General features: G+C 38.5%; 1 protein-coding gene across 3 annotated transcripts in view; it reads left to right on the top strand.

Annotated features, from left to right (window-relative positions):
* Positions 1-1,659: 1,659 nt before the first annotated feature.
* The window catches only part of nt5c2b (5'-nucleotidase, cytosolic IIb), a 39,443-nt gene continuing 27,409 nt past the window's right edge, over positions 1,660-13,693 (top strand). For 2 of the 3 annotated variants that reach the window (XR_004326837.1, XM_032499629.1), the window contains exons 1-3: positions 1,660-1,925; positions 3,359-3,478; positions 8,447-8,520. Coding sequence is in view for 1 of the 3 variants with exons in the window: in XM_032499629.1 (XP_032355520.1) it covers positions 3,378-3,478; positions 8,447-8,520 (175 nt within the window). In the remaining 2 variants the exon portion in view is untranslated. Of the gene's footprint in view, positions 1,926-3,358; positions 3,479-8,446; positions 8,521-10,508; positions 11,093-13,693 lie in introns of those variants that run through there. The other variant, XM_032499643.1, reaches the window with a different exon arrangement.

Raw genomic sequence — 13,693 nt, 5'->3', positions numbered from 1 at the left:
TGCAGCACACTACAAGCAAACGTGAACGTAGGACCACTTGGTACACAGCTATGTAAGTACATCAACTATAATAGAACAGTATGGTGATGTTAATGGATGATAGATGAACTGGTGAACTGACAGATAGCTGAAAGCAATTTTCCCAAAAATGAAAGATGGGGTAAAGAGCCAACAGTCAGGTTCAGACAGGTCAACCTTGATTGGTGCCATTCTCAGGCTGACATGATGATACCATTCACCTGAGAGACACACATTTGATGCAGAATATTCAAACGTGAGCAGCTGAAATGGCCCATAAGTGCGCTGGAGAGCTTTTCTGCCTTTTTCTTAAAATATACAGTATGCTGATATGGCAGGGGAGGCACGTAGTTGTAATAACAACGTCAATAGAAGACCTTTTTACTCACCACGTTATCTGCAAAAATGCATTTTTGACTTCCAGCCATATATTACGGTAAACATATTTGCACCCAAGTAGCTTTGACTCTGCACGCAGGCATAATGTATCTGAAATGAAACAATGACTGGGGTTACTGACCTTTAACTTTCATGGGTCTTTGAGGTTGTTCGTATAGTAGGGTAAACAGACTTATATCCCTTTTTTAGTCCTCTTAATTTCAGAACAGGGTGACAAGACAATGACAAGTCATTGTTTAATTTCAGACCCACGGCAAAAAATGGGCCATTAACCAAATACTCATGGGATGCATTGTAAATATGCAAACTGACACTGTTCAATATCCAGTGGTGGAAAGTAGCCAAGTAGGCTACATTTACTTAATTAACTACAATATTGAGGTGCTTATACTTTGTTACTATCAAAACTTCTCAGATGTTTTCATTTAGTTGCCTGAAGCCCAAAGAGGTAACCCTCTGATATTTCACCAAAAAGCAAAGAATAGACAAATGAATACAAATGTATGTAGCATACAGTTTTATTCTTTCTTTCCAGATTTATCATGACCCCTCAGATTTATCCGGGGACCCCTTGGAGCAAGCTCCACCGTAGGTTGGTAACCACAGGATTTAACTAATTAACTGTAGCCTATCTAAAGAAGATAGATCCACCTTGAGCAGTTACAGCAGTAAAATGTTACTTGTTGCATCATTAACAATCTCATAATTTTATACATAATAATATTTCAGTTACAGATATACGTTACGAGTAGGCTACTTTTACATTACTTCAAGTGCATTTTGCTGGTTAAATTTCTGTACTTTTACTTGAGTATTTTTACACTGTTGCATCGCAACTTTTAAAGGATCTGAGTACTTCTTCCACCAATGATGATATCCATCACAGAGTACAAATGTTGTCAGATAAAGCTCCACCTGACGAGCTGTTAATGCAATCAGCCAACATTAGAGAACTTATCGTTACTTCGTAAAGAAGAACAAAGCTGAACAATGTAAACATTCACATTTTAAACAGATAAACATTGTTGGAACAAGCTAGACGGATGCAATCCATCTACAGTAGGTCTCGTCTCTACGTGGTTGTGGTCAAACCGATAACAGAACAGATGCGAGGCCGTGGTGTCACGTGTCTGCGCCACGGCCACAGATAGTCCCGCCTACTCTTGATAGACAGAAGATAAACACCTCCCTCTGAACGTCTCATAACAACAGCTGGTAGAGCACGAAGAGAGAGAGAGAGAGAGAGACAGAGAGAGAGAGAGAGAGAGAGAGAGAGAGAGAGAGAGAGAGCGAGAGAGAGAAAGATAGAGAGAGAGAAAGATAGAGAGAGAGAGAGAGAGAGAGAAAGCGAGCACAGGCACAACAGAAACACTCTTCTGCTGCCTGGCTGTACAGTGAAGACAGAAAGACGAAAGCACACATTCGCAATTTTTCTCCGACTTTTACACAGCTCAAGACGCATGCTCAGACTAACTGACGGTGCAGTTGTTTTATTCAGGAACTCAGAGGTGAGTACAGTAATGCCAGTCACGGCTAAACGCAGTAACTGCCCCAACACTTTGTGGCTTTTGTTTTTGCATCATAGCCAGCTAGCGCGTTAGCTTACCCGGGATCACTTTTTCTCGTCCTTCTCAGCAATGTCGGATAAAAGAGAGCAGGAAAGAGGCTGTGTGAGCGGACTGTTAGCTAGCTAAGTTAGCTTCTACAGTTGAGCAAATATCGGGACGTTTTTTGGTGTGATAACGTTAACCCCGCGAACAAGGGGTTTCTTACAATGGGGCTGTTAGCTTGTGTAGATACTTTTACAGTGGTTTTAGCTAATCTCCCACCGTTCACCGTGGGTCTAGCTGAATGGCCCTTTATGTTTATACAGCCAAAGATAATGGTTTTAACATAAATGACACCTTAAATTTAGTGTCAGTTAACGTTACGTGTACGTTAGTATTGTTCGAGATTAACGCTGACGTACTGTCTCACTCTCACGATTTACCTGAGGCGACAAAGCCTGTTTACAAGTTATTTTAAACCTTTTTTCTGGTTATGTTTGCAGTTAAATCGTGCAGGTTTTCTTATTGCTAGCCTGTGAACCTTTCCAAGCCAGAGCTCCCTTCAGACCCCAGTGGACCCAGGTCATGCCATGGGTTAAGGTGTCATAAAAGCATCAGCCCAAAAAATAATAAAACATGCATCGGAGTCACTGAACACATTTTTACATGGTGCTATATGTGTAATTGCTAACAACTGTTTATATTTTCATAGAATAGTAGAGTTCAGAATTTAATAAAACATGTTGGCAATTTTGTTTACTCTCCTGTAAAGTTAACATTTATAATGAACAAACGCATGTCAGCAACAAACACTGCATTATCTGCAGTGTTTGTTGACAATTCATCTCTGCCTCAGTATGCAAGTCTTATTTGCATTTGCGCTTGTGCTGGCACACAGAACAAGAAAGTTGCCCTCCTCTGCTTTTCCTTCCTGTGGCCCAGCCTTTCCAGTGACAGGAGAGTGATAGTGTCAAAAGAGACGTACAACTCAAGCCATAAAGACTAGACTAGGCTTACATTCCACTTAGGCTGGCAGGAATTCCTGAGACTTTCCCACAGATTTTTGTATTTCTATTTTGGCCTTTCCTCTTGGGTCAAAGCCTGTTTTTGTGTGATCTGATGCATTAACCAAACAACCAGACTCCATCAAGATATTTCCGTAAATACAGTAAATCTTGTTCCTCCAGTCAAAGATATCACTACTGAAATTAAAAGTGACTGGAATTGAATTTAATTTGACTCATTTTTACTGTTGTATTTTTTTATGTAGCAAAGATTGCTGAAGTTGAGTTGCGTATATTTATTGAACGTCTTCTGAAGGGACAGCATCTGGTTGTGTTTGACCACATATTGTCAAATTGAGCCCCTCTCTGTGTGTTGCTTCCCCCCCCCAGACACTTCTAGGTTTTAACGATGACCACTTCATGGAGTGACAGACTGCAGAACTATGCAGACTTGCCTGCCAACATGGATGGGGTGTCAATGAAGAAATACAGAAGAGAGCCATACCACAGGTAAGAAACAAGTGTGAAGGTACAAGGTGCATTTCTGATGATCTGAAACTAGGCTACATTCAGATGAGATACCAGAGTTTTTATTACATAATTTGTTCAGCCATACAAAATAATTGACCCTTCTTTTGTGCCATACATATAAATTACAGGAAACACAACTAATGGGATGGGCAAAATAACAGCTTTAACTTTGAAGGAATTACAAAGCCAGATTACAGAAGTTTGATATACTTAGAAAATGTGAGTTTGTCATTATAGGAAACAAACATATTTACAGTAACAACAATCTCAAAACCCATACAACAAATACCAAATATGGACAACCTGCATCGGAACTTTACTTACATAGTTATGCAGGCTCATCAAACTCCAGATTCAAAGAGCGACTACAAAGAGCCATGTAGTTTTCATGTAGAAATATACATAGGACATAAATCCATAGAGTCTTTGTTTCCATCCATTTAGGAAAGTTTGGCATCTGTAAGACTTGGGATGGGGGTTTACTGAATGATCAGTAACCATTGAGGAACAACAGGCCACTCTGTGCACATAAATTGGTAAACAAATTAGTTTAATCATTTATGCCTGGATGGAGTCGGGTCCACTGCTCTCAATGGCTTTCTTAATCACCGATCTAACCATCACTGAGCAATTCGTAAAGAAGATTGTCTTTTCTCCATTTCCCCAACGTAGAACTGACCAAAAGGTATGCCACATTACTTGCAGTCATTAGATCAAACTCGATCTGACCATATTAACCATCACTGCTTTCTTAGAATATGTAATCCATACTAGGCCTGCAGCAGATATACTATGGATGGCCAAACAGAGGCGTTCACTGTTCATTTCACAGAGACTGAATGAATCATCACATAAAATAGAAACTTAAAACAGAACATGAAACTGCCATTAAGACCAGATTAATTTTTATATGAACCATATCTTTACCTTCTCTACATTGTGTCACTTCTCTATTGTCATTATATCAGATTGACACATACTAACTCTGTGTATCCTTTTATTTGCAGTCTTACATCTCACATTGTCATTAAGTGGAGCAGAAGCCTTACTAGGTCATGAACCAGTTAGATCTATGAGCTTGAATATGGATATGCAGTTGTTAGTGAGTTGGGGGTGTTTTTTAGACTATTATGCAAAATTTGTCTATGCCTTATTGCAAAATGTCACTGGACTGTTTAGGTCCTAGGAGTGAGTGCATGAATCCAAAGCAAGTAATTGGCTTAAAGCAAAAAAAAACAATACCCTCAATACCCTCCACTGTATATTGAATACAATTGTTTTGACACTTACTTGTACAATAGGAGAGACTTACTATAGATAGACTTGGACTAACTTGTCCCTGTACTTGTTAAGTGGAAACACCCTGTAGTCACCCTGGCGGACAGGCTAATGTTAAGAGACATGTAGTCCTTGTAGGAGGAATAAAATGTGTGTTGCTGTTCAATGTTTAACTCACCCTTAGCCATGCATGCCCACTGCTGTTCTGTCGCACCATTATATAAATATGCAATCCACACAGGGTTTATGAAACTGTCATTCATCTGTTAGCTCTGTGTGTGCTGACATAGGTCCCCTCACCCAGACACACACACACACGCAGATAATCAAACGTGCAAAGATAACAAAGGTACAAAGGTGGTGTGTTGAGCTCGCTAAACAATATACTTTTGACAGTGGTCCTGTTTAATTAAATTAACCGAGGCTGCTTGATCTCGATTGAGCTTAGTCATTCTTGTACAATGTTAGAGACGACTGAAGGTAACCTTTTTGTTTATCTCACAGACAGACAAAGACCAGTACTTCAAAGTAAGAGCTCAGCTGAAACAATGTGGCCTGGCAGAGAGCTGTGTATCACATAACAGAGGGCTGACGACTCTGCCCAGCAGCAATGATAAACTTTCTATCTCAGGGAGTCGACTCACTGTCCACTAGTGAGATTAGAGAGCAGTGGAAAAAATCTGGGATTGTCACACAGCTGCGTTTAGATGGAGTAAACTTTTTTACAGGATTCTATTGTAACTGTGGTGTGGGGGGGTTATTTAAGGCAATAGTGTTGTCAGCAGGACCAAAGTCGAGGCTGACTCTGAAAATCAAGTCACACCCCAACCATCCTACCCCCACCCGTTGTCAGTATAGGCGAGCTTAGCTTAGGAGAGGTATGATCTCACATAAGTTATGATTTATGGCTGTTCATACTACACCTCCCATGTGCAAGAGGTCTTATGTGAAATGACAACAGCTTATCAGAATAGAAAATATTTAGATTTAAATCCCTCTCTGGAAAAGCCATATGCTCGCTCAATGCTGAGAAATACTGACTGTAGTAGTACATTTGTTTTTAGTGAGGTGTACCTCTGCTTTAGACAAACTATATTCTACGGAAGTAGGCTATGGCCAAAATAATTCGAATTTTATAAGCAACTGAATAACTACATACATTATCAGTAAGGGCTACTTTATGTTGGATTATAAATACCACTGAATTGAAAGCATAGAAATATGTCAATATTCAAGTGTTGCAATTTTAAAAACTAGATTGTGTTTCCGAAAGTGTTTTTTCTTGCATCAAATGACTGACCGACCATAACGTTCTTTCCTTGCTAGCTTGAATGTTCAAATGTAACAAAAATCATCTTAAATTTCAGACGAAACTTATCAAATTTGTGCGATTAGGTTTTTGACTTGACTTGAATTTTAGATGCAAAAATGACTGATTTGAGCAATGTAATCATACCTTTTTTATGGATATTTGACACTTTTTTAAAACTTGAGAGTAAAAATGTTGCTATGAAGTAAGTCTTTAAATTTCAAAATCAGGTATTCACTTACCTTATTTCACTTCCATAAAATACATCCATGTCTAATAAAAGATAAAATAAGAAACATCTGGTGCCCCTGTGGGAGAACATGATTACCAAATGTTTACATTAATCCAAATCTCAGTATGGTAAGCAGCTGTCGCTCGGGGGCCGGGGCTTGCTTGATTCTACCTGACTTGTGATTGTTCTAGATGTCTTTGAGGGACCACAAACATCATGCTGCACCAACAACAACCCTGACTGACAGCACACAACAACAGAGAATGACGCAGAATGCCCACAATCATTTTTGCAACAAGTCAGAAAATGTCTGAATGGCAAGGAAGCAAAGGGAGAGAGAAGGCAGGGGGGGCATTGTTTGTGGGCCAGAGCTGCCCCGTGTAGCACACCAACGGAGAGTCAAACTGAGGTTTAATTTTGCGCAGAATGCATCGCCAGTCGTCTGCTGGACTAACCTCTAAATGGGAACTTGTTCACTATGGATCTGCTGCCAGGTATTTCACAACTGATTTAGAGATTGGTAAAGATTAGAAGGTCATTGGCATAGATTATGATATGATTATGACAATTGCCTTGCAGGGTCAGTCAGTTTTGTATCAGATTGTGCTAGTTAAGAGTTGACCTTGTTATTATTTCAGTGTGATCATTTTGATTTCCCTTTTAGCAGATTTACAACTTATTTCTATTTCTCTGACTAAATATTGACTTGGAAATATCTCGGCACACAGCTACATGTTCAGTTCAGTCAAAGATGCTTAGATACATGTATGTGGGTCTGTGCCATCAGTCAGCATGTGTCTTTTCAGTTCTAAGTCAACCAGGCTATGTAAACATTGTTTATCACTGTGGACCCTCAGTCTCCTGATTGATTCATGAGTCAGCACAGTAGAGCCGTTTCCTGGAACATTGACATGCTCTGAGCTAAATCTTTAGGGTTTCACCATCTCCTCGTTTAGAGTTTTATAAACTTCCTGTGGCTTTAGCAGCCAGCTAGCCACTGGACTAAAGACATGGTTTCAGATTACTCAACAATTTAAAATTCTTGTTACTCAAGTTCATTCAAGTGCTGTGTAATTATATGGTGCAATGTTAGTTACAATTTGTAGTTTCTAATACATGATCAATGGAAACATTTTATTTTAAATTGGATGTCGTTGTAAAATGCAAAAACATACTTTGTCTCTCAAATTAATACCATATATTATTAAGTACAGTTTTGTCCTCCAAGAAGATTCACTGTACTTTTGTTGTTATTTATTGTTACAGATATTGTCATGACTGATTATCTTTACCGCCATCATTTAGCTTTTTTAAGATAGGTTTGCTAGTCACCTGCCTTTTGGTGCTTTGTACAGTTGTTGTCTCTTTAGCATTAAGACCAAAGTCATATATACTTTATGTATATATATATATATATATATATATATATATATATATATATATATGTGTGTATATGTATGTGTGTGTGTGTGTGTGTGTGTGTGTGTGTGTATATATATATATACATACTAGTTATATATACATACTTTAATAGTTGCTGGTAATTTTAGAATTCTTGCAATGCAAAGCACTCCTTTGTGCTTAAGCAGCAACAAAAAAAGATTGTTTTTGTCTTGTCATGTAATTCATTTCATTATTTAATAAAGATATGAGTAAAAACCCAACTTTACTACTATTGATACAATTGATGCAAGATAATGTATGCTTGAATATGTGGCTTGTTGAGTGTTTATATGTGCTCAACTTGTGACACAGTGTGTAGTCAAGCCAGTCATTGAATCCTGTTGTTTCAGTCGTTGGCAGACAAGTGACAGGCCAACTTGAATACATTTTGGATGAAAGCAGTTAATGTCAGCATCAATACCCAAAGTTATGAATCCAAATGATACATAGCTTGAACTTGTGAAGTATGTGTGTCATTGACTTATTGAGTTGTACGAGTATGTTTGGTATATTTTCACATAACCAGCTTTTTCTGGATCCCGAATAGACCCACAAGCTGGGTAATATTGGGTTAATTTACTTAGTGACACCGCTTTTTTTTTTTTAGTCAGCCAGAATAAATGCAAATCTTATTTTTGAATATTTGATTGTAACTTAAACATTTACCTCAACTTGTTTCCACCAGAGTGTTTGTCAACAGAAGTTTGGCAATGGAGAAGATTAAGTGCTTTGGCTTTGACATGGACTACACTTTAGCAGGTAAGTTAAATACACATTCATCTAACTAGCCACCACTAGTGCTGAAACAATCCTGTTTTATATATTTATAAAAATTTTGATGTAGGAAAAATACAAATAATTATCTGGTTACAGTCTCTTAAATGTGAGGATTTAAATGCTTGTGTAACTTTTGTTGTTTACTGAATGTATTTGGGTTTTCTGACTTACAATTATATACTTTAGGCCCTGTCAACACACTTTGACATGCCTTATTTCTGACATTTGGTAACTAACGTTACTAAATGGAATACGTTTGAAACTGAAAAAGACAGTAGTAAGTAGTTCCAGGCCTACTCACTACTATTGGTACTTTTAAGTGTGCAGAATGCCGTCCAAGTTGGCCAGAGGGTAGCATAGCAGATCCAGTGTGTACATGGATTGTCCTTCCTTTTTCCATATTAATGATTGTAAACTAGTCCAAATGTGCAAGTGTCCCTTGATAAATCCAGACTGATGAAAAGGTTCAGAAATGAAAGTCAATCAAAAAAAAGAGCCAACGATCAAAAAGAGATGAAAAAACATTCTGTCCATGCCAGGGTACATATGGATTTTGAGGGATTTGCCACCTTTTGGAATCTGTAAAAAAAAACAAATCTAGTTATTAAATCTCATTTCACCTTGTGTGTTTTGTGTAGATGTTAAAGTTTACAGTATCCCTTCTTTTCAACTATATTTGGCTACCCTACAGTACCATCCTCCAGAACAGCAGCTTGTCCACAAAATATTAATATTTAGGTCAATGCCAGTGACACATTGAGAACACCACAACACTTACATAACAGAATGTTAAGCATAGCTAACTGGTGCACAAAGTCAATTGTGTGTTCTTTTTCCTACTGACCTGTAACTCGGTTGAAAATATCCTTATTTTTCATGCCTGTTCTGTGACTCAGCTCAGGCCTTTGGTCTTGCCGTCTATAAATAAATCCTCCCCGACTTTGAAAAGCAGGTCACGTTTGTTTGTTGAGTTCACCAGTGATGGCTCCCTTGAGAACGGGAATCACTCGTAGTCCCTCTCTGGCTCTGTACCCCTATCCCTCTATCCCTGTTCAGATTGCAGGAGATTTTACGGACGCTCAGCTGCTGTTGACATGTCTCTCTTTATGGGCGCTCATAACCAAGTGTTAATGTTTTGCTGGAAGCGTGGCTATCATGTATCTTTTGGAGGGTGTTCAGGTTTTGACCACAGAGGAACTCCATCAACCCCACGGAGCTGGTAGTGTCACAGAATGGCTGCTGCTTAATCACAGCACTCTGGCCGACTGCATTATGTGTTTTTAGGGGGTGATGAAGGCCGTTCAAATGTGCAAAGTGCTTAAAGTATGCGCTTTAAATCATGAGGACTTACTTTCTGGATGAAACTGCCCTTATTAAATGTTGACAGAGCTTCTACAAAGTATGGCAGGAAACAAATTTGATGATTTAGTATGTCTTGAAAAGTTCTGTGAGGCCGATAAATTATTTTTTGATTGGCTGGTAGAAGTCCATTTAAGTCTATTGTCTAGTGTATTGGGGCACTTCAAATCTTGCATCAGTATATTGATATACCTTAATTTGTTGGATATTTAGTTTGCATGAGTAACTACAGACATTCATATTTTAACTAATAACCAATTACTATATAACTACACACACACATATACATATAACAGAATCACATATGCAGAGAAATAGGATTTTATCTCTATTGCCTTCTCCTATTGTTCATGCAGTTTTACACTTTTTGTTATTTTGCATATTATGATGGTGTTGTAAAACATAAAAAAACAAGCATAAATCTTATTATACATTGGCATTTTGAGCAATATGTTTATTTGCCATCTTATAAAGTGCAAGATGTGAAGCTTGATCTATCAGCACAAAGGTAGGTAGAACATGGCCCAAGACGCTGTAAGTTTCTCCTGTTGTTTCATGGTGCCATGATGCACTTCTGATTATATGATTAATTCCACTGCCAAAGGTTGATGATATATTTCCAACTCTTATTGTGCGTGCATGCATGTCACACATTTTGTAATATTTGACAGGATTGTAAACTAAATCAACAATGTATGAGACAACATTTCCTCATCTGTTCTTTGTGTTCCAAAAGGGAGCACATAGTAGCCTGCAGAAAATGTTGCTCAAACACACAATTAAACCCAGATTGCATTGAGAGATACACATAGTTTTGTCCTAGTTATTCAAGAGACTGTTGGCTGGAATGTAGGTCCCTGAGGCTGTGCTTTTAAAGTTTTCTCCTTTTTCCACAATATGTTTGATCGTGTCATATATCTGTGACAAAGGCCTACATTCTATATATTAGTGGCCACAGATAAATTAAGAGGTGTTGGCTGCTAATGTAAATTGCTATGTGACATGGTTCAGATAAAGTCTCTGTGCGTGACACTTTATAAGATTTGGATTTAGTGGTCTTGTGTGTGAGGGGGGTGTACACTACATTTAGGCCTGAGGTGACCTGGCCTATAAACTCTGGAGAGACACCCCACACTACAGCAATTGGAGCAGCGGGAGTATAATTAACTGGAAACAATCTCATCAGAGATTCAAGGTAACAGAGCCCTAAAGCTAAGACTGCTTCTTGCCCCAGCTCTAATTAGGTGCTGTCGCATGGGTGCGTGTGTTTATATGTGTGCATGTGCATACTGACAGCGTCAGAAATGTGAGAAGGGGCTTACAGCAAGGGATTAAAGATCTGTATGAAACAGAAATGTAAGAGAGTCAAGGGCACGGAAACAATAACACAACTTCCTCTGTGCACACAAATGCTGTAACCTTAACCCTTAACATCTATTGATAATACTTTCTCAGATGTCTCATCCCACTACTAAATCCAGTACTATGTCTGTCCGACGCATGCGTTTTGCCCTGTCCGTTGACATGGAAGTAAGCATGGAGGCCACTGTGTTCCATCGTTTGGTTGTTTGATATAATAATATGATTGTAGGCCCTAGGCAAACAGCGTCTTGCTTTACTTTTCATCCTTTCTCTAACTGGGACTGTTGGTATTGGCAGTGGTGGAAAAAGTAATCAAAAGTTTTTTCTGAAGTAAAACTGTTGATAGTGCATAATTCTGCATTTAAATATTTACTTCAAGAAAAAAGAGAGGCATTATCAGCACTTACGTTACTTCACGTCTGTTCAAGGTAAAGTTTTCAAATCGAATGTAATGCTGGTTAGTTATAAATATATTATAATTGTGATAATTTGTGAGTAAATCCGAATATGCAACATAACTTTTCTCTGTCAGGTAATTGTAGTAGTGCAATGTTTTCTCTGAAGTGAAAGTACACACTACGTCAGTAGTATACAATTGGGTTGCATATTATGTCTTTGGGGTCATTCTCTAAGTTATTTCTGGGTAACATAGTTTGGGACAAAGCTGCAAGCAGCAATACTAGAGGCCAAGCAACCAGCTTGCACGTTTTGAACAGGCACGGCACTAGTTTACTAAAATATGTAACTTTCCATGACTGTAAAAAACAGATCTACAAATCACTCCAGGCTGCTCCTTAAGCCTTCAGACGTGAAATTCTGAGCGCTGTCTAGAATTACGTTAGAAAGTGATACACTGTAGGTCATGGGTTTCATGTGTGTCTGTGGAGTTTTTGAAGGGGGGGGGGGGGTTGTTTTTCAAGTAGTTGAGAAGTAAAATGGTTCCAGTGTCATTAAAGTCAGAAAAACAGCTACAGTATTTTGGGATTGTGGTCAGTGTTGTTTAAGGCCAGTCACAGTTAGAACAGTTTTGGTTATGTCACATGAGAGATTTTTTATTTTTGTTTGTGCTCTTCTCAATGGTCTGAAGTGAGCAGTGTACAGATGGAAAAGGGTGATGTTGTGTATTTCTGTGCACCAATCAGATTTAGCAACATTTGAATTGAAAGCATTTTTGTTTATTTAAATATGAACATTTTATGTAATAGAAAATACCTGACGTTTAAAACCAAGTTTTGAGGGGATTTACGGTCATGTTAAAAAGATAAGTTTAGTTTTTGTCTGTTAAACCCATAATAAGCAATACCTAACAAGGCTTTCCTTTATTTTGACTGTTGCACATTTAGTAATATTTAGCAATATTTAAAGGGAAACAACAATGGTTATTTCTATGGCCTAGGAAAGTTCAATCAATAATTGTGAACATGAGCTACTCTCTCAAAAGCAAAGACGTACAGTACGTCTCAAACTTGTAATCGATTATATAGTCTGGTTGCTGCTCAGTAGACAATGAATGGGAGACTTTATTTGACTTTGTTTTCCTTTTTTATAGCCAAATGAGCTTTATTTTGTGTGTTCTCAGTTCTGTTGTTGGACTGTCTTAGACCATAGAAATGCAACGAATGAATTTTGAAAATGGGAGTAGTTCCCCTTTCATGTTATAGAGAAATACTTTAATTGGTTTTATTCAGTTGAGCAGTTTTAGTGCAGTAGTTAATCTTAACTTTTGGTTTTAATAAAACAAGACCATAGTCTTGTCTAATTATTATGTAACAAAAGACCGCCCTGATCTTAAATGACTAGCCGGACTCACTTTTACATAACCTAGACTGAGATGTGATTTTATTTTGTGTAGTGTGAGTGAGAGTACCACACCGGTGTCCAAAGGTCAACACGTGGAAAGATCCACCCAGTGAACTAAAGAAGGAGAGAGTGATGATAGCATAGGTGACAGAGGGGAAACAACTCTTAAAATAGGTTTCTTTGTAGAGCCCCAGAGCTTCAAGAAGATTTTGACAAGTGAAAGAGCAGGAGAAGGAGGAGGAGGAGGAAGGGCAATTTAGTTGGTGTAGGCTACTGCTCTGGGCACAGGGCCCAAACCCTCAGTTTGCTGGAAGACCACAGCAAGGGGTGAGGGAGGGGGGTTGAACTGTGAGAGGTTACGTGATTATTATGCAGAAACAGGCTCAGGCTTACAGAGTAGGGGTGTCAACAAAAGGACAAAGCTTTCCTTAACTCAAGATTTTACTGTAACTCAGTGCATACTCATTATGCTTTCTGTGTGTAACCCAGCATTGGACACAAGTGCACACTTGCACATATTGCGGAGTAGGACACAGATGTTTTACTGTTTGTCCTGCAGTGCTGTTCCCCCACTAACTGTCCTCTATCCAAGCATCATCAGCCTATATTTCTTCTCCTCCTCCAGGGGCCTCCA

This window comes from Etheostoma spectabile, chromosome 2 (assembly GCF_008692095.1).
Source record: "Etheostoma spectabile isolate EspeVRDwgs_2016 chromosome 2, UIUC_Espe_1.0, whole genome shotgun sequence".
NCBI lineage: Eukaryota > Metazoa > Chordata > Actinopteri > Perciformes > Percidae > Etheostoma > Etheostoma spectabile.
The sequence above is the reverse complement of the archived record's forward strand: the minus strand, read 5'-3'. Positions and strand labels throughout refer to the sequence as shown.